General features: G+C 47.7%; 1 protein-coding gene across 3 annotated transcripts; it reads left to right on the top strand.

The window, feature by feature from the left end:
• Positions 1–111: 111 nt before the first annotated feature.
• LOC138095189 (interferon alpha-inducible protein 27-like protein 2) lies at positions 112–16129 on the top strand. 3 transcript variants are annotated; one of them, XM_068991183.1, is made up of 6 exons: positions 112–187; positions 7882–8003; positions 8384–8536; positions 13299–13328; positions 14358–14519; positions 15051–16129. In XM_068991183.1, exons 2-6 carry the CDS (start codon positions 7931–7933, stop codon positions 15278–15280), a joined length of 648 nt encoding a protein of 215 aa, XP_068847284.1. In that variant the 5' UTR covers positions 112–187; positions 7882–7930; the 3' UTR covers positions 15281–16129. The 3 variants fall into 3 exon arrangements, with proteins under 3 accessions (XP_068847284.1, XP_068847286.1, XP_068847285.1); XM_068991185.1 differs by having other exon boundaries at positions 130–182; XM_068991184.1 differs by having other exon boundaries at positions 135–187; positions 7886–8003.
• The last annotated feature ends 7923 nt before the right edge of the window (positions 16130–24052 follow it).

Consider the following 24052-nt stretch of genomic DNA (forward strand, 5'->3'; position numbering starts at 1 on the left):
CGCCGCAGTTCCGGGGCGGGGCTTGCATGCAGGCACGCGTGCGCGCAGCGAAGGAAGTCCCGCCCCCACTCTAGACGCCGCACTTGATTCGCTGCGGCGCGCCTGAGTGCTGGACCGCCGGCACGCGAAATTGGGCTGCGCTTTTACGTCCTTCTCCAGGAATTAGGGAGCAAGCGCAACAGGTGAGGTCTGTCCTGCTTCTTCCGGGAGACTTTTGTGCTAGCTCATGCACGGGAATGCAAGTTTTCTTGTCTTCTTGCTTTAGTTTCAGCGCACTGTGTTACGTATTGGCTGTGTGCCTGGACCCTCGCAAATGTTTTAGCGTTTAACTGACCGCTCAACCATTGTAGTATTCTTGCCTGGAGAGTTCCATGGACAGAGGAGCCTGGCGAGCTGCAGTTCGTAGGGTCGCACAGACTCGGACAGGACTAAGCGACTAACATTTTACAACCCAACCAGTCTGTATTGGAGGTTCTATTTTCCCCAGGTTTTCATCCCTCCGCCTGTTGCTCACTGATGGTTGGGGAAGGTGGGCCTGCTTCCAGTCATCAAGCTAAACTGGGTCTTTTGTTATGTGTTGAGAAGTCAGCTCCACAGTAGGTAATCATTTTTTCCACTTGGGGATCACCAGACCATCTGGTGATCTGGAAACTTTTCCCATAGACTGTCTCTGTGTCTGGTGTCCTTGGGAAGTCCTAAAGTTTCAACGAGGGAATTCACCAAGCTCAGGTCAAGTGAGCGAGCCTTCACAGCGCCACCATGGGACACAGCTTAACTCATTCCTTGGGGGCACTTGCCAATGTATCCCCAAGAGTCTAGGTGGCATAGTCTGTGTCCAAGTGGTGCCTGAAGAGGATGTGAAGATAAGAGACGGGCTGTCCCTGATGGCAGAGTGAGGAGAGGCTGCATATCCCTCCATAGTAGGACAGTTTCCTCTCTCCTCTGGGCCAGCTACCCACCTCAGGAGCATTGCAGGGCTGTAGTGACAGAACCTCGACAAACCGTGGCTGGTTGGTGGGAAAAGGGACCTCACCAAAAAGAGGCTAAAAGTAGGGTCCCAGAGGTGGTACTTGGGGGCTGTCTTATGGGGTCCAAAAGATACATTGAGATTCTCAGTGGAGGCCTCAAAAAGCTAACAAAAGCATCTGTATTACTCAGGGTTCTCCCTGGTGGCTCAGATAGTAAAGAATCTGCCTGCCATGCTGGAGACCTGGATTTGATCCCTGGGTTGGGAAGATCCCCTGGAGAAGAAAATGGCAACCTGCTTCAATATTCTTGCCTGGGAAATCCCATGGACAGAGGAGCCTGGTGGGCTACAGTCCATGGAGTTGCAAAGAGTCAGACGTAACCAAGGGACTAACACTTTCATTTTCACTTTCTCCAGAGAACCAGAATCAACAGAATACCATATGTAGAGAGAGGTTTGTTTTAAGGAATTGAATTACAGTGATTGTGGAAACAGAGAATCCAGGATCTGCTGAGGTAGTCCAGCAGGCTAAAGACTCGGGGAAGGCATCCTAAAGCAATTAGCTTGCAGAATCCCTGCTTGCTGAGGGAAAGTCAATTTTTGTTATATTAAGGGCTTCAACTGCTTGGGTGGGGCGCACCCACACAGTGGAGGGGAATCTACTTTGCTTAAAGTCCACAGATTTAAATGTTAATGTCATTCAGGAATTCCTGGTGGTCCAGTAGTTAAGAATCTGTCTTCCAATGCAGGGGATGTGGGTTGACTCCCTGGTTGAGAATCTAACATCTCCCATGCCATGGAGCAATAGCCAAGCTGGTGTACTGCAATGAAGACCCAGCACACCACAAAATTGTAATAATAATAATAAAAATATTTGTTAAATGTTTGGTGGTGTTCAGTCACTAAGTCGTGTCCAACACTTTGTGACCCAGTGGACTGCAGCATGCCAGGTTTCCCTGTCCTTCACTATCTCCCAGAGTTTGCTCAAACTCATGTCTGTTGAGTCAGTGATGGCATCCAACCAGCTCATCCTGTCACCCACTTCTCCTCCTGCCCTCAATCTTTCCCAACTTCAAGGTCTTTTCCAATGAGCTCAGATGGCCAAAGTATTGGAGCTTCAGCATCAGTCCTTCCAATGAATATTCAGGGTTGATTTCCCTTAGGATTGACTGTTTTGATCTCCTTGGTGTCCAAGGGACTCTAGAGTCTTCTCCAGCACCACAGTTTGAAGGCATCAGTTCTTCAGTGCTCAGCCTTCTTTATGGTCCAACTCTCACATCCATCCATGACTACTGGAAAAACTATCACTTTGATTATACAGACCTTTATTGGCAAAACAATGTCTCTGGTTTTTAATATGCTGTCTAGATAGTAAATGTTAATCTCATCTAAAACACCTTCACAAAAACGTGTAGACTAATGTGTGAAAAATATCTGGGCATGATGACCTAGTCAAACTGATGCATAAAATTAACCACCAAACATCCTTGGAGAGAAAAGGGCAGCTTTTGTTTGGATGTTCTCCCTGACAGAGACAGCTCTATTGGACAGTCAAGAGACCTCTACATACTGTACCACCTAAAGTAAAATAGCTTTTTGCACCTTTATGTCTCATGGCTCTAGTCAGTTGACCCTGACATTGCCAAAAGCAGCCATTTGGGAAGGAAGTAGAGGAAAGAAAAGTGAGGAGCAGATTCTGTCTCCCTCCCCCTTCTGAAACCTCTCCACATGGGAGCCTGAATCAAATCTAACCTGGGGAAATGGGAGAAGTTATGAATGACACATGAGATGGAAATTCTGACATCAGATTAAGTTTTTATTTATGCATTAGTTTTTCATAATAAAACTTTTCCTGGTTATTATGGATACAATGTTGAAATGTCATTCTTTCAGAGCTGGTTTCAAACTGAGAAGAAAACAATAGCTGTCAAATTTCCTCACTCTGCAAAGTAGGTTGCTTGGAGAGCCTTAGACCTGGCAAGGAAGTTGTCTCAAAATCAGCTTTGTGACCTTTAACTCAATACGTAGTTCAAATTATGAGAGCATTGAGATTGAATTAACTTGAAATTTGTAATAATTTCCTTGAAGAATGTTGTTTCAAACATGTAACCACAGTTGAATAAAGTATAATTCAGGCTAAGAATTTGTCTCAACATCTTCAGGATTCCCAGAGCTTTTGCTGTGCTGAATAGCACTTGTAGCTCTGTATTAGAGAAAGAGATGTATTTTTCTTGTCTTATATTTCTTCCTAGATTGCAAACTCCTCATGAAATCCCGTCCGATTTATCTTGGCATCCCCCCAAAATGTCTAATCAGTGCCTGACTGACTTTGTGAGTCATAGATATTTGTTGAATGAATGAATGAGTGAGCAGTTGATTCTAGCTGAGAACAGACTCTTCAACTCCACTTTTGTGGTTGAACCTGGTACCAAAAGTTACAGAGTACTGACCTGGTCAGGTGCCACTTGTTGATAGTTCATAGCAGCTTTAATAGCTAATAGCCAAAAACAACCAAGATAGGTGAATGGCTAAACAAACGGCAGTGTGCAGTAATCTTTTTGCAATACATGCATGTACTAAATCACATTGCACACTATAACTTACACAATGGTTTACATCAATTATGAAAAGCCCATCACGAAATATCATATAACATTCTTAAAATGACATTATTATAGAGATATAAAACAGATTAGTGGTTTCAAGGGATAAGAAAAGCTGGGCCAGGGAGATAGAGATTCAGTGTGAGGGTTCAGAGAGAGGTTCAGGGGTGATGGAATCGTTCCGTATCTTGAGGCGATAGTGGTTACGCATGTAGTGAAATGACATAAACACACTTTCTACCAATGTTAGCTTCCTAGCTTTTAGCTTATAGTATCATTACATAATATACAAGCAATGGAGTTAACTGGGTGAAGGATCCTCAGGACCCCTCTGCACAAACTTAGCAACTTCCTTTAAATCTATCATTATTTGAATGTTTAACAAGTAAAGAAGAAACTACATCACTGATATATTCTTATCACAAAGTATTTAACCTGCATCTAATTCTGATTACTAAAATAATTAATACTAGTAGTAAAACAATTAATCTGCTATTCTTTCTTAAAGGGAAATAATTTTGGCATTTTCTTTTATCAGAAGGTGATGTGAAGTAATATGAAATATTATGATGATGTGAAATAATAAGGAAAAAAAAATATATATATATTGATCTTTGACCCTAATCCCTAACACAGAATTCCTAAAACCTTTGTACTTTCCTAGTGATAGGTGCATCTTACAGAGAGCTCCTATGTTCTTTGGAGTTTCCTGAGTGATAGAATCATCCTTTGTTCTAATGGGGTGATTCTAGCTGGGCTCCTGGATGGGAGCTGGTCACCAGAAAGACCAAGCCATGATCAGCCCCATCCCCAATCCTGCAGGGCGAGGAGAGGGATAAAAATGAAGCTAATGTTCCATCACACCTACACTATGGGGCCTCCATAAGTGAAGTCGCTCAGTTGTGTCTGACTCTTTGCGACCCCATGGGCTGTAGCCTACCAGGCTCCTCTGTCCATGGGATTTTCCAGGCAATAGCCCTGGAGTAGATTGCCATTTCCTTCTCCAGGGGATCTTCCCAACCCAGGGATCAAACCTGGGTCTCCCACATTGCAGACAGACGCTTTACCATCTGAGCCACCAGGGAAGTCATGGGGCCTCCATAAACATCCCTAAAATATGGAGTTCTGAGAACTTGCCAATTGGGAAACAATAATACATCCACACTCTGGAAGGGTGATGCACCCCAGACTCCACGGGGACTGCAACTCCTGTGTTCCAACCTCATCGTAGGTATCTTTCCACCTGGCTGTTGACTTGCATCCTTTAATACTCTTTGTAGTATATCAGTAATAGTAAGGAAAGTGCTTTTCTGAGTTCTGTGAGCCTTTTGGCAAATTATAGAACCCAAGGAAGAGGTCATGTAACCCAATGTATGTCCGTGTGCCCAGCAAACAGTGGGGCCAAACAATATCAAAACGGCAGTTTGGAGCAGAGGACTGTTTCTTGCAGGGCCAGGAAGGAGACAGGTGGCTCATGCCTTAAAAATCCAGAAATCTGGAAGCTTTCAGTAAAGCCTCTTTCTAGGAAAAATGAGGGAGGGCTGTGGTTGATTATTGTCACCTTCCTGATGTCAGATCCCTTGTTCTAGAAGTCAGGTCCCAGTCAGCGCACTGCTGCTGTTGCTGCTGCTAAGTCGCTAAAGTCGTGTCCAACTCTGTGCGACCCCATAGACAGCAGCCCACCAGGCCCCCCCGTCCCTGGGATTCTCCAGGCAAGAACACTGGAGTGGGTTGCCATTTCCTTCTCCAAGTCAGGTCACTATGTTCCTGTAAATCTCCACCAAACAAAGATTATTCTCTGTCCTGCCAAGGAAGCAGGAAAAGCAAAGTCCCAAGGTACAACTTTTGCCCTCCGAGGCTCAGGCCCTGCCTAAGAGGAGAGAGTACATGAAGGGGTAGGTTACCCTGCCCAGGTCAAGCACCCCATAGGGGTCCTCCCACAGTGCCCAGATCTGGCTGAGGAGGCAGCTCTCAGCTGGTGGTGCCCTCAGGGCCTGGTCCCCAAACCCTGTCCAGGCATCGTCATGAAGGAGCCAGGCATCCAGAGCCCAGTCAGTTTGCAAGCTCCTCCGGCATCCCCGATGGGACCGGGTCCCAGACTGTGACCCAGGGTGACCACCACACCCTGTCAAAGAGACAGGGATGGATGGTGTTTATAATGTCACCTGTGGTCGGATGATACCAGTCTTTTCTGTTTCATAGGCTGTCTTTCTAGCTATCTTCTAGTGATAGGAATTTCAGAGAAACCAATCGGCCTGATTCTCCAGGTAGGGGATGTTCCTTGTGTCCTGAATTCTGGGAAAGTCAATACCAAGTGACACCAAGGAGGGGCTCCTGCAGCCTCTCTGCTCTTGGCCCCATGGACGTCGTCCCACAGTGGCTTACCGAAGCTGCATCAGATTTGCTGAAATGTTTGGCTTTGTTGTCCCAAAGTTTAAGCAAAGGTAGGGGTGAGGGAAAGACAGGGCCCTGGCTCTGGGCCCTCCTGTCCTCATCTTGCAAGAGGAGCAAGGCCTCCATTTCCAAGACACTCAGGCCTGTCCCAAACAGAGGCCTCTTCCAACACTGATTCTGCCTCTTCCCCCATTTTCTGCCCCTTGTTCCCTGACCCAGCTTCACACTGACATTCTCACTTTCCTCTTCTTCTTTGCTCTACCATTCAAAATACATTTATGGAGATCTAGACCCAGGAGAAGACAGACAAATCTATGCTATTTGTAAGGTTTATTCCACCAGGGATAAGGGACAGAAGGGCTTCCCTGGTGACTCAGGTGGTAAAGAATCTGTCTGTGATGCAGGAGACCTGGGTTCAATCCCTGGGTCAGGAAGATCCGCTGGAGGAGGACACGGCAACCCACTCCAGTAATCTTGCCTGGAAATTCCCCAAGGACTGAGGAGCCTGGCAGGCTACAGTCTTGGGGTCACAAAGAGTCGGACACGACAGAGCAACTAACTCTTCAAGGGACAAAAGGAAGTAAATATAGTAATACCACCTATTCTGTGAATGCCAGGGTGTCAGCAAACGAAGGCATATCAAGGGTAATTCACTCCTTTAGTCGCAACTAAGGATTCCTCCCCAGGCACTGGTTAGAGATGGTGCTTTGACCATCAACCTGCTCTGCCTTCTCCGTTATTACAGATATGAGATTGGGGTTCTCTGCTCTTTGTCAGTCAGGAAGAACATTTTGTACCATAAACCTGCAAATCATGGAGGGCAGGGAAAATAAAGTTCACAAGAATTGCAGGTGAGTTTTATAAAAATGAGGACTAGGGATTCCTCACATATCCAAGAAGGGGAATCTGAGAGGGAAAGCCATGCTTCTGCAGAAGCCCCGCCCCTCATCCTCCCATTAGCATGCAAAGGTGAGGTCTACGTGGCACCCAGCCTGGGATGAGAGGGACTCACCTCCACCTTGGACTCTTGGGGTCAGAAGTCATCCAGGGAGGGACTGTTTAGACGGCTGGAGTTCTCAACAGCCTCACTCTGTGCAGGGCTTCACACACTACTCTTCAATTCCCAACAATTACTAAGCAGGGTAAGCAGGGGCCTGGGAGGTGGGGAGGGGAGGGAGCGAAGGGACTCCACTCTCAGCCTCCCTCTCCACTTCCATCAGGACCGCTGTCCCTGTGACCAGAGCTGAGGGTGTGTGCGGGGCTTGATCCCACCTTTACCATGAGACGTTAGGAACCTCTGGTCTTGTCTTGACCCAGGTTACTATGAAACTTAGACCAGGTGGGCAGTGAGCAGGGGACAGAGATGGGGTGTTAGAGGTGGCCAGGATTCTGGAGATCAGGGAGCCAAGCAAAGTCATTATTAACTTCAAAACTGTGGTCTGAGCAGATTAAGGGGGTGGGTTGGAAGTGGTCCATAGGCTGCAATGGGACAGAGGGCAGGGCTGGAAAAGCAGAGAGATACCCCCCTGAAACCTTACTGCAGCCTAAATCAGGCAGTGAAATTGAAAGTCACTCAGTTATGTCCGAGTCTTTGCGACCCCATGGACTATACAGTCCATTAAACTCTCTAGGCCAGAATACTAGAATGGGTAGCCTTTCCCTTCTCCAGGGGATCTTCCCAACCCAGGAATGGAACCCACATCTCCCACATTGTAGGTGGATTCTTTACCTACTGAGCCACAAGGGAAGCCCAAGAATACTGGAGTCGGTAGCCTATCTCTTCTCCAGTGAATCTTCCCAACCCAGGAATCAAACCACGGTCTCCTGCATTGCGGGCGGATTCTTTACCTTCTGAGCTATCAGGGAGGCCCGAAATCAGGTGGAGCAGTTTTAACTTCACACTCTGTTTCTAAAAAGGCAGTGGTGTCCTTGGCTCCAGTACCAGTGTTCCCACACTGCCCCCAGGATGTCAGCTAGAGCCATAGAGAGCGGGGAAGGCCATGCCTTGGGCCCCCTCCTGCTAGAATTGCTGCCGGAAGGTGAGTGCCCTTGGGGAAGCTCCCGAGGGTGGGTGGCCCAGAACTTGGGGTTCCTGGGTGGACAGCGGGGGTCTGGGTTCTGGCCTGGGGCTGCCACCAGGTGCTCTGGGCCCATCAAGCCTCTTCCCCCTGGGCCTCAGCCTCCTGCTCTGTGCAGACAGGACCCCCAGCTCTCCACGGGTGCTGGGCCTTCCTCTCTCTGTTGTCTCCCTGGTTCACCTCCAAGCACCCTTGACACCTCTCAGCTCGGCTCCCTCTGAGGTGCCCTCCCTACGTCAGAGATCCTGGGGGCTTCAGGAAAGGGTGGAGGGGGCTGTGCGGGGTCTGTTCCCCCAGCTGCCTGCACCGCTGTGTGCTCCCCCATTATTTTTTTCTTCCAGAGGAAGAAGAATCTTCCCAGTCAAGCAGCCAGACCTCTGATGGGTCTTCTCCTGGGAAGGCACCACAGGGGCCACATCAAGGACCGGATGGCTCTGGCTCTGACCCCAGAGATCCACCCAAGTCGGAAGGCAGCAATTTCTACCATTATGCAGGTAACGGGTCTCTGAGCACCAATCCATGGATCCTCACCCCACACCCACTGCTCAGCTCAACATGCTAAGTTGTCAATGTAAGGACAGTCTTCCTGATGGAATCTCTCTGACACACTGTCAGAAAAAAGGCACAGTGTACAGGAAATGAAATAAATGATGCTCTATTATCAGAAGGACCACACTTCAGGGTTTAGCTCTGCCTCTGACTTGCTGAGTGACCCAGAGCCAGTCACTTGCCCTCTCTGGGCCTTCATAGGTTGGTTTTTAGCACAGGGGTAGGAGGAGGTCACTCTTAGGGGTCTCTCAGTGTCGGGTCATCTCCAATTAGGTGGGGCAGAGGTGCTGCTCAGGTTAGATGCCTGACAGCCGGCAGGCCAGGTCTCAGGCACGGCTCCTTGCCAATGAAAGTTCATTGCTCATGCCTGCCCTGTTGCCCCCCAGTACCCAAGGCAGGTAAGTTTCATTTCTCCATTTGTGCTCCTCCCTTGATACCCCAGGACCTGGTCACTAATGTCCTCCCAGAACACACCCTCCAAGGGCAGAGTCACCTCTAATGTGGGGCCGCCCAGGGGCAGGGCACCAAAGGTACATGTTTGTTTTTTCTTAAATCAGGTGATAATACACTACAGAATTTAATTTGCCAAGATGAGAGCTTGTCAGCGTAGGTGAACAGTGTTAAGTACATTCGCATTGTTGTCTGCTTGGTCTCAAGAATTCTTTTCATTTCCCGAAACGGAAACTCTGTCCATGTTAAACATTAACTCTCTGTCTCCTCCTGCTCCCAGCTCCTGGAAACCACAATTCTTTCTATTTCTAAAATTTGAGTAAGGTAATCTGATTTCCATGTCAGCGGTTCATTTTACTTCGCATAAGGCCCTAGGTTCACCCATATGTCATAGCTTCCTCTTTAATGCAGAATGGTATTCCCTTGTGTGTCTCTAGCACATGGCGATGACCCGTTTATCCATCGATGGACACTTAGATTGCTTCCACTTCTCGACAACTGTGAAAAATGCTGCTGTGAACATGCAGTGCAAATATCTCTTCAAGACCCTGTTTTCAATTTCTTTAAATCAATATCCAGAAGCTGGATTGCTGCTGGATCCTATGATTTTCTATGTTAATGTTTCAGGAACTGCCATAGTGTTTTCCTCAGCTCTTGCACCATTTTATATTCCTACCAACAGTGCACAAGAGTGCCACTGCCTCCACATACTGACCAAGACTTGTTATTTTATGTTTTTTTGTTTTTTAAATAGTAAGTATCCTGATGGATGTGAAGTGGCATCCTGTGGTTTTGATTTAGTTAGTTAGTGTTAGTCGCTCAGTCGTGCCCGACTTGGCGACCCCATGGACTGCAGTCCGCCAGGATCCTCTGCCCATGAGGTTTTGATTTCCATTTCCCTAATGATGACTGACCCCACTCCAGTACACTTGCCTGGAAAATCCCACGGACTGAGGAGCCTGGTGTGCTGCTCCATGGGGTCGCTAAGAGTCAGGCACGACTGAGCAACTTCCCTTTCACTTTTCACTTTCATGCATTGGAGAAGGAAATGGCAACCCACTCTAGTATTCTTGCCTGGAGAATCCCAGGGACGGGGGAGCCTGGTGGGCTGCCATCTGTGGGGTCGCACAGAGTCGGACACGAGTGAAGTGACTTAGCAGCAGCAGCAGCAGTGGTGACTGAATTCAAGGACCTTTTCATATGCCTGTTAGCTGTTTGGATCTCTTTAGGGAGTTGCCTAACTGAATTTTTTGCCCAATTTTAAACCGAGTTCTTTGAGTTCTCTCTCATAGGAATTCTATCTACCACACCTTGAATATTAGTCCCTTCCTAGATACATGATTTGCCAAGGTTTTCTCCCATTCTATAGGTTGCCTTTCCACTGTGTGGATTGTGTCTTGATCATTATGGGTGCTATAACTAAATGCCATAACCTAGGTGTCTTAAAAAGAACAGAACTTTATTTTTCACTTTTGTATAGCCCAGGAAGTCACAGGTCAGGACACCAGTAGACTCCGTGTGTTCTGAGAGCTCACTTCCTAGACAGCCATCCCTGTGAGCCTCTATGCTGGGAGGAACAAAGGAACTGGCAGGGGGATGGGCTGGAGGAGCCTCTCTCATAAGGAAATTGATCTCAACCAAGAGGGCTCTGCCTTCAAGACCGAGTCACCTCCCTGAAGCTCCCCTCCCCACCATCACATGGGCTATTAGGTTTCAACAGGTGACAATACAAGAACACAGACATTCAGATCATAACCTGACTTTGCATGCACATAGATATGCTTCATTCATATTTCTTTTGCTGAAATTCTCCTTCAGAGCTTCCTTGTTCCCAAGCCAGTACTTGGCATGTTGGGAGACGGCAGAGAAGGAGGATTTACACTTGACTTTAAAGCACTCAAAAAGCAGAAACGGTAGAGAATCATACTGCCTTGTGGAAAATTCTGTGGCAGCAGGAGCACAGTAGACTCACATTGAGTCTTTGGGTGGAGGTGGCTCAGGAACATTGGGAATGTGTGGCAGAGTCCTGGAAGATGTTCCTGGATGTGTCAGGCAAAAGATTGAATGCTGAGGGCTGGGCATGGCTTCTATTCTTTCCCCAGGATAGAAGCAGAAGCCAGATCAACGAGAGTCTCCTCATCCTCACTAAGGAGGTGAACTTTCACCTGTGGGCACAGAGAGCAAGGAGGGACCCCAACACCTTCACTCTTGTCTGTACCCAGCAGCCAACAGATGTGTCTCATTCTGTGTGTTGCCCCCCATCTCTGATCCTGGACAAGGAGAGGTGATGCCCACAAGGGTGGCAGTGGTGGAGTCAGAGAGATCGGAGCGAGGCAGCCACAAGCCAGCAGTTGTCAGCAAGCACTAGACAATGATGTTCAAAAGGTCAAGGAAAGACCCTCCCCTAGAGCCTTCAGAGAGAGCCTGGCTCTGCCTACACCCCTAACCTCCAGAACTGTGAGAACATGAGAAAATAAACAGAGCTTGTGCTCATTAGTTACTGCAGCCTCAGGAAACTAATGTGGGCAAATCTCATTTTATTGGAGTTTGCAGATACTCTTTTTTTTTTTTTTTAACAATTTGAAGACTTGTAGCAACCAAGAGTTGGCAGAGCTGGTTGATACTTTTAGAATTAAGTATTTTTAACTTAAGATATACCCATTTTTTAATACATAATGTCATTGCTCACTTAGTAGACTCCAGCATATTATAAACATAACTTTTATATGCAATAGGGAACTAAAAACTCATCTGATAATTGCTTTATTGCAGTAACCTGGAACCGAATCCCTAGCATCTTCAAGTTGTGTCTGGACAGAGATCAAAAATCTCATTGCGGTTGAGGAACTGTTGAAGGCTCTACTGGAATCAGAATCTGTGAAAGGAGGAGCTGGGATTATCTAGAGGGGTGCTGAAGTTGATCGCAGGGAGGAGGCAATGTTTGTCCGTGACAAGATCGAGGGCCCTACTGTCCAACAGAGCTTTCTGCAGTGATGACCATGATCTTAGTGTGATCCAAGACAGTAGCCACTAGCCATGTGTGACTAATGAGCACTGGGTCATGTGGCCCAGAAACTGAGTTGTAATGTTTATTTCATTGTAATTCACTGTGGCTCAGTTGGTAAGGAATCTGCCTACAGTGTGGGAACCCTGGGTTCGATCCCTGGGTTGGAAGATCCCCTGGAGAAGGGAAAGGCTACCCACTCCTGTATTTTGGTCTGGAGAATTCCATAGACTGTAAAGTCCATGAGATCATAAGGAATCAGACAGGACTGAAAGACTTTCTCTTTCACTTTCAATATTTAAGTAGCACACATAGCTAGTGGTTGCCATAGCGGGCAGCATAGGTATAGGACATGACCTTGGGTGTGTGTGGCATAGAGTCTAAGATCCTTGGAAGTAGGGAGGTGAGAACTGAAAGACCAGGTTGTTAGAAATTTCATCCGTGCAGAAATGGAAGCCCTCAAGACAAGTCAGGGCTCCTGATGGACAGAGAGATGTTGGTGAGCCAGGAGCAACAACCTCCCAGAAATGACTGGGGGCCCGAGGCTGATTTTGTACCTTTTCTTCCTTGCCTGGTATCAAGGCTGCTCTTTCTGGGGAGCTGGCTGAGCTCACTCCCACAGCTCCTGAAATCTCCGGAACACCTGGTCCTTGCTGCCCGAACATCCCAGTCCCTGCCACTGTTAGGTGTCCCTGCCAGACCCAAGAGCTCTGAGCAATTCAGTGTGGTACAGGCTTGCTGGAATCCAGTGTGGCCAGGGGCTCCAGCCACAAGGCAGCACACACATTTCCCGATGGGGGAGTCAGGGATGCTTTGTGCAGAAAGTCACAAGTAGGCTGAGCCCTGGAGGACAGGGTGCTTCCACTTGAGCTATATCCTCAGAAGGGCATAGTGTGTCTGAAAGATGAACAAACCAGAACAGTCAAATTTATTCCATTGCAAATAAAATTAGCATGCTTTTCTGATTTCTTTCTTTTGTTTTTGAGAAAATGATACTGAAGGTGTTAAAGTTAAGGAGCAGTATGAAATCGTTCAAGGCAGGTTGCTCTCCCCTCTGGAGCATCACAGAGCTCTGGATTCTTGTCCATCCTCTGATTCCCGGACTATCAGGCTACTACCTAAAATCAGAGAGCCACACAGGAGCTGCTCTGTCCTGTGATCCCAGCTCCAGGGAACCCTTCCCACTGGGACAGCAGCAGGGACAAGGGAGGAAGGCAAATGCTGGCTATTCATGGGAGTTCTTCTGTCTACAGGCAAGACTGCTGCAGGCTTGATTGGAGGAGGTGAGTCTCTTTGTAAAGCAACTCAGGGCCCCATGTGCTCTTGTCCCTGGGTTCCTGGGAGAGTCTGGCCTTTACCGAGTCCAAGATTACCTTGAGCCTCAAGACCTGGGTGGGTAGGGGTGTGGTGGACATGGTCAGAGGTGGAATTCTTGAAGTAACAAGAACCTTGCCAAGAAGGAACCAAAGCAAAGCTATTCACAGTACCCACTTCCAATCTCAGCTTCTCCCGAGTGCAAACTGTGGGAACCCAGGCAAGGCGTTAGAGCTATATGAATCTGTGATTTCTCCCCAGAAAGCTGGGGCATGGTTTCTTGCAAAGGCTTGTAGGAAATGTGTGAGCTGAGCTGTGTGGATTCTTCGGAACTGCTCTGTAATGCTTGGAGCTCATCTAGTGAGCCCAGTTAGGGTCACTCACTGGTGAGGGTCACCCACTGGTGAGGGTCATTCGTGGTGGCCAAAATCAAAGAAAATCAAATATTTCTGTCACACCAGCCAGTCTCAAGTGCTCAGTGCCACATGTGTCCACCATGTGGACGGTGTAGACATAGAAGGTTCCAGGTTGCAGAAGGTTCTATGCCTGCACCATCTGAGATGTAGGGACCCTGGGGGATGCTCACCAGCGGCCTTGGGCCAGAGGTCAGAAGCTTCCACCCAGCACCTTTTTAGAAGGGCAGTTCTGTCCTCATACTCTGGGCCTGTGCTTGCATGAAAGACACCAGTTTCCCGTCAAAGGGGGCTTTTGAAGACCCCTGCTTGTTTCGACTTTATTTTATAAAGGGCAAACTAAAGCCCAGGGAGGACTGTGAGGTTCCCAGGAACACAGCTGAAATGAGGCACCAACAGGGCTGGGATTAGGGTTTTTGGAGGGGTCCCCCCACCCACGTGTGTCCACATCTACAGCTTTCCCTCAGACGCCGAGGCTCTCAGGAGAGCAAAGTGGACCCCTCACCTCATGTCATAGGAAGGTGTCAGGGAGATCTAGGGAGTCGGTCCCATGGGGCCAAACCCAAATCTCCTGTCTCCCTGCAGCCCTGGCTGTGGGGTCTGTTCCCGTAGTGCTGGGCGCCATGGGCTTCACTGGGGCTGGAATCGCCGCCTCCTCCATCGCAGCCAAGATGATGTCAGCGGCCGCTGTGGCCAATGGGGGTGGAGTTGCTGCTGGCAGCCTGGTGGCCACTCTCCAGTCCGTGGGTAGGCGTCCGGTGGGAGAATGGGGAGGGTGTGACAAACTAGCTCAGGATTCAGGCACGAGGCCAAGCCTGAAGGAGGGCCTCTGTGCTTCTTCCAGCTTCGTGGTCATCAGGGTCCTGGTCCTTTGTGTCACCCTCACTGTCCCCTCTTCTAGTTGGGAATATGGTTGGTGGGATGAGAGGTATGCAGGCCAGGAGGCCGGCATTCCTCCTCAACCCTATATAACCTATGTAGGTGCCCTCCACTCCCTGGGCCCAGCCTGGTGCTGTGGAGGGAGGGGCAGCCTGTCCTTTCTCAGAGGGCCTGTCCTGTGGCTGGTGGACTGACCATCAGAGTTCACGTCTCCTCTTTGGGCAGCCGTGTGCAGCCGCCCAGACATCCTGGGGTATCAGGATGTAGAGCAGGCAGCAAAGGCGGGATGTCTCTTTCCTTGGCCTCCAGATGGTCCTGGGATTGCTGACTCCCACAGCCTTGCTGGGGGCTGCTGGGCCTGCCTGTCCCCTTGTGCTCTAACCTCCTCCTCTCCCCCAGGGGCAGCTGGACTTTCCACATCATCCAACATCCTCCTCGGCTCTGCTGGGTCAGCAATTGGGGCATGGCTGTGGGGTTCAAAAAAGAAGGCCCCTTCTCCTCCAGGATCCAGTACTGAACAAGAGAGTGGTTCCCATGCTGGAGATGACCCTGCAGGGCCTCAGGATGTCAGTCCCCCAAGTGACAAGCCCTCTGCCTCCCAAAATTCTTCAAAGAATCATAAGAAGTAAAAACAAGACGCTGTGACTTTTCATGAGTGTCCCTACTGGGTTCTTATTTATCAGACAGGGTGCAGGGCATCTGTATAGCCAGGGGAGATGGGATATGTGCCAAGAACTTTGTAAGGATGGACACTGATATCCACGACAGGATGCCAAGTGTTTCCGCTCTATTGTGAACAAAAGTGAAAGTGTTAGTTGATCAGTCACTGCCAGGAGCCAGCACCAGGAGTCCCACCCGTGGCAAAGGCCATGAGGTTAAGGGGTCCAACAGGCAAAGGCGAGTCCGGCCTTAAGGGAGTCTCGCTGGATTTTCTCGAGCATCTACCCCCAAACCAGAATCTGCCTGTCTTACTGCGTTGTGCTTTTTGCCTACTTTTCTGACATTATCAGGGGGCTGTCCCCCCACGACCTTTTTCTGGAAAAAGTTAGTTTAGAGCTTTTAGATAATAAGTCTCCTGGGCATAGTGTTTCAGTCCAAAAACCCCTCTGATGGCTTTCTAGCCTGACTACGAGACTCAGCTGTGCATGTGATTGCTTGCCTCCTCTGGACCGCGAGAGGCACAGGAAGCTTAAAACATCCTAGGAATGTAGGGGCTTCCGAGGAGTCAAAATCATTAGCATAGGACTGATTAAGGGTTTCATTTGTTGAGCCAATACTTGCTGCCAAATTTTCATATCTTTTATTTGTTGATATAGTTGGTATATAGAAAAAACAAGTAGCAACATAGATCTTTGAGTTAAGTACCTTCTTTGTTATAACCCACTGTGCCTTTGTTCTACAGGGATGTAACTTTATTTAGTGCTTTAAAGGTGATACAGATTAAAGAAAAACACTACAGGGAAAATGAGATTAACATTCATTAAGGAAGAGAGCCATAAAATGTTAACAGGCCTTTAGGTCAGAAGATATGTAAACTACCTGAAACTCTTTGTATATGGAAAGATTTGCAGAAAGAAAGCCTGGTCTTGATAAGAATCAGGGCTGCTGACCCTGCATACCTTTGTATTATCCATTGATGTCTATATACAAACAAAAGTATAAAAAGCTTTCCTGGAAAATAAAGGACGGGCAAGTTCCTCTAAAGACTGGTTCCCCCGTGTCTTCTTTTCTTTCTTACTCTATTTTCTGGCTGATTCCCATCTGAGGCATAGAGGCTGGCTGTGTCTACTTATTTGCCTGGGCTTCTAAGACCCACGCGAGAAGGAGCCCAAGGCAGGGCACCCTCTGCTATTCAAGTGGGTGCCTGTGGCCCTATGTAGGTGGTTCAAGTCCCTTGTCTCGGGGCTTTATTGGCTTTCTATGTAAACCAAGGAATACAGCCTCTTTCCTCCTCTAAATTCCCCACTACACTATTCTTTCCTAATCTGTCTTTATATTTCTAATTAAATAGTTCTTTCCTAAGACACCGACTCTATCCCCCTTCGAATTCCCTGGATCCACAGGGGCTAGAACCCGGCAAGTCATGTCTGATTGTTTGTGGCCCAATGGATGGTAGCCGCTGACAAGGCTCCTCTGTCCATGCAATTGTCCAGGCAAGAATCCTGGAGTAGGTTGCCATTCCTTTCTTCAGTGGATCTTCAAGACCCAGGGATGAAAACTGGGTCTCCCACATTGCAGTCAGATTCTTTATGATCTGAGCCACTAAGTAGGGCAATCTTGTGGGTTTGAGCCCTTAACCCATGGGGTTAACTCTAGTTAATGTCAGAATCAAGTTAAATTGCAGGACACCCAGCTGCTATCCATAGTCAACTAGAGTTTCTTGTAAAGGAATCCATACGTCTGACGTCCAAAGTGGTCTGAGTGGCCATGGTACTGAAAAACTCTGTTTTCTCACTCAGATGGTAAAAGTAATTTATGTCTGTGACATCGTAAATTACCTAGAGTTTTGCCCACACTTCCAGAGTTGCTCCAAGTACCATACGTTACAAACACAGGTACAGGGACTTCCCTGCTGGTCCAGTGTTTAAGAATCCACCTTCCAATGCAGGAGACATTGGTCAGAGAATTGGTCAATTCCTGGTCAGGGAACTAAGACCCCACATGCCCGGGGCAACTGAGCCCCCAAGCTTCAACTACTGAGCCCACGTGCCCTAGAACCCTTGGTCTGAGGCAAGAAAACCCACCACAGTGAGAAGCCTGAGCAGCACAACAAGAGAAAGCCTGCACAGCAATGAAACTCAGCACAGCCAGAAAGAAATAAACTAAATACTGAAAAGATATGTCCAGGCAGTTACATGTAATTAAAATAGCAAGTTTGACTTTATGTGACTCTTACCACAAAAACAAACAAACAGAAGAAAAACATAAGTACATGTTAAAACTCCCAACGGTGTCTTCCCTTACTACTGCACGATCAATTCCTTCTTAACAATGCCTAAGGAACAGTTCCCCATATTGACAAATATTAACCTATATAACCGAGGACAGAGCTAGGATTTAGGGGTTTGAGATTAAAGTAACTGGGGAGAGAAAACTCTAAAAAAGATAACAGAGAATTACAGTCTAAAATGCCAATAGACCTAAAATGTCATTCAGAAACAAGGGAAGGCAGGAGAAGAAAGACAATTTGGAAGGAGTCTGCAGTCTTAACCAGTTACTCTTAGAATATCATACTTTTGCAAATAGTAATGATTGCATTGCTAGCATGCTGCAGAATTGTTCTCAGGAATTCTCCTGGACAGAAGCAGTGCAAGTGAGGGTCCCTGAACTCAGGCTTCTTTCAGTTTTGTTCAGTTCAGTTGCTCAGTCATGTCCAACTCTTTGCGACCCCATGGACTGCAGCACGCCAAGCCTCCCTGTCCATCACCAACTCCTGGAATTTACTCAAACTCATGTCCTTCGAGTCAATGATGCCATCCAGCTATCTCATCCTCTGTCGTCCCTTTCTCCTCCTCCCTCCCAGCATCAGAGTCTTTTCCAATGAGTCAACTCTTCGCATCAGGTGGCCAAAGTATTGGAGTTTCAGCTTTAGCATAAGTCCTTCCAAAGAACACCCAGGACTGATCTCCTTTAGAATGGACTAGTTGGATCTCCTTGCAGTGCAAGGGACTCTCAAGAGTCTTCTCCAACACCACAGTTCAAAGCATCAATTGTTTGGCATTCAGATTTCTTTACATTCCAGCTCTCACCAGCTTCTTTCACTAAGCGGTAAACTGGTCTTTGACTCTATCATCAGTTTCTACATAGAAGTCTGTTATATGGGGGGATACAATTATGTGTCCTTGATTTCCTCTGGTTTTAAAGGTTTACTGTCTTCCAGAACAGAGAAGGCAATGGCACCCCACTCCAGTACTCTTGCCTGGCAAATCCCATGGATGGAGGAGCCTGGTGGGCTACAGTCCATGGGGTTGCACAGAGTTGGACTCGACTGAATGACTTCACTTTCAGTTTTCACTTTCATGCACTGGAGAAGGAAATGGCAACCCACTCCAGTGTTCTTGCCTGGAGAATCCCAGGGATGGGGGAGCCTGGTGGGCTGCCGTCTACGGGGTCACACAGAGTCGGAGATGACTGAAGCGACTTAGCAGCAGCAGCAGTCCTCAATAACACTGTGATAATCAATCATGTACAGATATTTTGTGCACATATCTGACTCTTTTCTTACAATGAATTCCCAGAAAGCGTATTTCTGAATTAAGTGGAGTGAAATCTGTTATTACACATTTCTGTATTGCCACTTGTGACTTATGTATCAGAGCACATCCCACCCAGCAAGGTGTGAGCGTTCACCTTTCCTTGCCCCATGCAAACACTGGGTGTTTTTAGTTACTTTCTCTGGAGCAGCTGTGGAGGTCATCCTCACTCAGCTCTGCTTCACCTCCTACTGTGAACCCCCCAGGACAGAGAGTAATGACCATATTCCCCAGCTTCTCTGGCGACACTGCTTCTGCAAAGGCCCTGGATCTTGTGTCAGGCAAGGAGACAGGGCTACTGCTTTGCTACCAAGCAGAGTAGTGAGGACTAGGTCTTCTCCAGCAGCAGTGGAGTCAGAATCCAGCTCTCACCTGGCTGAGATGCATCAGGTCCCAGAGTGGCTGCTCAGTATCTCTGGTTCCTGATCAAGGCAGCAGTCCCAGCATCCTTGGTGGCCCAGTCCTTCAGCATTCCTCTAGAGGATGGGAAGTTCATTCCAGCCTCCGCCTTGAATCTTCTTCTCCAATCTTGGGGTGCATGGAATTCCTTGTATAAAAACATTCTGCTTCAGTTAGCTGGAGTGAGTCCTGATATCTGCAGCGAAATTCTATCTGAATGATTTATGGAACACGCACACACACACACACACGCACACACACACACACACACACACACACACACACACACATACAGAGCTACTTTTTTAAGAAATTATTTTTACTCTCAGCAAGATTGAATGTTTTCTCAAATATTCATTGGTAGTAAACAATTCTCTCTTTAAGAATCGCCTCTACTAGTCTTTTTTTTTTTTTTTTTTGGCCACATCTCAGCATGCTGAATATTTTTTCCCAGACAAGGAGTGGAATCTGTGTTCTCTGCAGTGGAAGCGCAGTGCTCTAATCTCTGGATCTCCAGGAATTCCCAAGGCTGAGTTTCTTTTAAAAAAAAGAAAATTATTTATTTATTTGGCAGCGTTGGGTCTTAGCTGTGGTGCTCAGGTCTTTGTTGATTCAGGTGGATATTTACTGGAAGTACACAGAATCTCTAGTTGAGGCCCGAGAGCTCAGTATTTGTGCCCCTTGGGCTTAGTTGCTCCTTGACATGTGGGATGTTAATTCCCTGACCAGGGGTCGAACCTGTGTTCTTTCCACTGGAGGGCACATTCTTAACCACTGGACTACCAGGGAAGTGCCCTGAGTTCCTTGTTAAAGGCTTTAAAAATATTATTCCTTAAGAACTCTCTTTACTTTGGGAATTCTAATAATGCAAAGGTTTTGTTTTCCTTTCCCTTCAGTAGATCACTTTTCTCTTACCCATGTTCACGAGTTTGTAATGTCACATGTACTCTGAAGGCACCAGTCTTTTCTGTTCCATAAGGTGTCTTTCTAGCTACCACCTCGGTTCAGTTCAGTTCAGATGCTCAGTCGTGTTCGACTCTGTGGCCCCATGAACCACAGCATGCTAGGCCTCCCTGTCCATCACCAACTTCAGAGTTTACCAAACTCATGTCCATTGAGTTGGTGATGCCATCCAGCCATCTCATCCTCTGTTGTTGCCTTCTCCTCCTGCCCTCAATCTTTCGCAACATCAGGGTCTTTTCCAATGAGTCAGCTCTTCACACGAGGTGGCCAAAGTATTGGAGTTTCAGCTTCAGCATCAGTCCTTCCAATGAACACCCAGGACTGATCTCTTTTAGGATGGACTGGTTGCATCTCCTTGCAGTCCAAGGGACTCTCAAGGGTCTTCTCCAACACCACAGTTCAAAAGCATTAATTCTTCGGTGCTCAGCTTTCTTCACAGTCCAACCCTCACATCCATACATGACTACTGGAAAAACCATAGCTTTGACTAGATGGACCTTTGTTGGCAAAGTAATGTCTCTGCTTTTTAATATGCTGTCTAGGTTGGTCATAACTTTCCTTCCAAGGAGTAAACGTCTTTTAATTTCATAGAGTTTAATTTCATCTAGCTACCATCTAGTGACAGGAAATTCAGAGAAACGAATCAGCATGCTTCTGTAGGTGGCAGGTGTCCCTCATGCCCTGAATTCTCCAGGAAAGTGGAGCCATACCAAGTGACACCAAGGTGGGGCTCCTGTAAACTCTCCGCTCCGGCCCATGGACAGCATCTCACAGTGTCTCAGGGAAACTGCAGCAGGATTTGCTGAAATGTTTGGAATTCTTGTCCTAAAGCTTAAGCAGGGGTACAGGTGGGGGACAGACAGCGCCCTGCCTCTGGTCCCTCCTGTCCTCCTCTGGAAGGAGGGACAAGGCCCCTATTCCCAGGACAGTCACCTGTCCCAAGCAGCGCCCTCTTCCACCCGATTCTGCCCCTTCTTTCATCTCCTGCCCTTTGTCCTCCCACCCCACCCCAGCTTCACACTCACCGTCACTTTCCCCTTTCTTGTCCGTATTCATTCTTTCATTCAAATCATATTTACTGAGCTCCAGACCCAGGACAAGAGGCTGACAAATGTACTCTTTTCATGAGACTTATTTCACTAGGGGTAAGAGACAGAAAGAAGCAAATGTAGTAATAGCATTTAATCTGTAAGTGCCTGCTTACCTCCAAACTAAGGCACAACAAGGGTAAATCACTCCCCGAAGGTCACAAGTAAGGGTTCCAACCCAGGCACTGGTCAGAGATCCTGCTCTTAACCGCCAACCTGCACTGCCCCCTCGGTTGTTACAGATATGAGATTAGGGCTCTGTGCCATATGTCAGCCAAGGGAGGATGCTTTCTACTGTAAACTTGCCAATCATGGGGAGCAGGGAACGTAAACTTCCTGAGAATTGCAGGTGAATTTTTATCTAAAATTGTATTTATTTAGTTACACTTGGCTGTGCTGGGTCTTTGTTGCTGTGCATGTGCTTTCTCTAATTGCAGAAACAGGGTCTACTCTTCAAAGCAGCAAGAGTCATGGTCAGGATTCTCGTGGCAGTGCCTTCTCTTTAGCACAGCACGGATGTAGGTGTGAAGGCTCGGTAGTTGGAGTGCTCAGGCTTAGTAGATCCATGGCATGTGGGATCTTCCAGGAGCGGGGATTGAACTTGTGTCCACTGTCCTGCAAGTTGCACTCTTCAATGCTGAACCAGCAGGAAAGCCCGGTGAGTTGTATAAAATGGAGGACTGTGGATTTCAAACATATGCAAGAAGAGGATTCTGAGAGGGAAAGTCATGCTCCTGCCCAAAACCAGCCCATGGCCCTCAATGTCCCAATAGCAAAGTAGTGGAGAAACCACAGCTGGAAAGAGACTGACTCACTTCCTCCTTGGACTCTCGGGGTTAGTTATCATCCATGGTATCTATTCAGCTGCCTGGAGGCCCCAGACTCACTCCGTGCAGAACTTGCCACGCTGCTCTTTGTTCCCAGACACTTACCAACCAGGATAAACAGGGACCTGTGCAGAGAGGAGGGAGGGAGCACAGGACTCCACCCACAGCATCCAGGGCTGTGGGCACTGTGACCAGAGGTGAGTGTGGGAGGGGGCTCGAGCCCACCTTTACCATGAGACTTTGGGAGACTCAGATTTTGTCCCAAGCCAGGGTGCTCTGAAACCTCAAGACTTCGACTGGGTGGGTAGTGAGCATCGGACAGAGATGGGGTGTTAAGAGGTAGACAGGATTCTGAAGGTCAGGGAGACAAGCAAAGTCACGATTAACTTCAAAACTGTTTTCTGAGCAAATTAGTGGGGTGGGCTGGAAGTAGCCCACAGACTGTCATAGCACAGAGAGCAGCGCTGGGGCAGTAGAGCGGTGCCCATCCCGTAGTCCTTCAGAAATCGGGAGAGCACTTCTGATTTTCTCCCTCTGTCTGTGAGAAAGATAGTGGTGTCCTTGTCTGTGCACCCTGTTTCCACACGGCCACCAGAATGACAGCTGAAACCATAGAGAGCAGAGACAGGAGCCACCTCTGACCTCACAGGGGTAGGATGAGGTCACTCTTAGGGGTCTCCCAGATCCAGGTCATCTCCAATTAGGTAGCACACAGAGGCTGCTCTGGCTCCTGGTGAGCCGGCTGGCATAGGCACAGGCATGGCTCCTTGCCGCGCCTGCCCTGTTGCCCCCCAGCACCCAAGGCAGGTAAGTTTCATTTCTCCATTTGTGCTCCTCCCTTGATACGACAGGGCCTGGCTACTAATGTCCTCCAAAGACACACCCTCCGAGGGGCAGTGTCACCTCTAAGACAGGGCCAGCCCAGGGCCAGGGCACCAAAGTCACATGCCTTAAAAATAAACCATGGCAGAATACACAGAGCCTTAAATACCAACACGACCTTTTGTCAGTGTGCACTGAACAGTGTTTACTATATTCACATTTTGTGCACCCGATCTCCAGAACTCCTTGCAACATGAAATTCTATAAGCATTACACATAACTAGCCATTTCCTCCTCACCCCAGCTTCTGGCAGCCACAGTCCTTTCTGCCTCTATGAATCTGACCAATTTAAACTAATTTCCAAGTAAATGGAATCAGGATGTATTTTTCTCTTTCTGACTGATTTATTTCAATTAGCATAAGTTTCCCAAGGTTACAGAAATAAAAACAAAAGTAAACAAGTGGGAGCCGATTACCCTTCAAAGCTTTTGCACAGCAAAGGAAACTAGACGGGAGGTGAAAAGACAACCCTCAGAATGGGAGAAAATGATAAGAAATGAAACAACTGACAAAGGATTAATTTCCAAAATGTACAAGCAGCTCATATACCTCAATACCAGAGAAACAAATAACCCAATCAAAAGTGGGAAAAAGACCTAAATAGACATTTCTCCAAAGAAGACACACCGATGGCTAACAAACACACGAAAGGATGCTCAACATTGCTCATTATTAGAGAAATGCAAATCAAAACTACAAAGAGATATCACCTCACACCAGTCAGAATGGCCATCATCAAAGAGCCGAAAAGCAGTAAATGCTGGAGAGGGTGTGGAGACAAGGGAGCGCTCTTGCAGTGTTGGTGGCAATGTGAGTTGATCCAGCCACTATGGAAGACGGTATGGAGATGCGTTAAAAAACTAGGAATAAAAGCACCATGTGACCCAGCAATCCCACTCCTAGGCATATACCCTGAGGAAACCAAAATTGAAAAAGACACATGGATCCCATTGTTCATTGCAGCACTATTTACAATAGATAGAACACG

This window comes from Capricornis sumatraensis, chromosome 19 (assembly GCF_032405125.1).
Source record: "Capricornis sumatraensis isolate serow.1 chromosome 19, serow.2, whole genome shotgun sequence".
Lineage (NCBI taxonomy): Eukaryota > Metazoa > Chordata > Mammalia > Artiodactyla > Bovidae > Capricornis > Capricornis sumatraensis.

What these genes read in the sequence shown, in the direction of transcription:
- LOC138095189 (XM_068991183.1), top strand. Translation starts at nt 7,931, where the DNA reads ATGTCAGCTAGAGCCATAGAGAGCGGGGAAGGCCATGCCTTGGGCCCC. An exon ending in GCTAGAATTGCTGCCGGAAG is followed by an intron (nt 8,004 to 8,383) that starts GTGAGTGCCCTT and finishes TTTTTCTTCCAG; the next exon opens with AGGAAGAAGAATCTTCCCAG. An exon ending in CAATTTCTACCATTATGCAG is followed by an intron (nt 8,537 to 13,298) that starts GTAACGGGTCTC and finishes TTCTGTCTACAG; the next exon opens with GCAAGACTGCTGCAGGCTTG.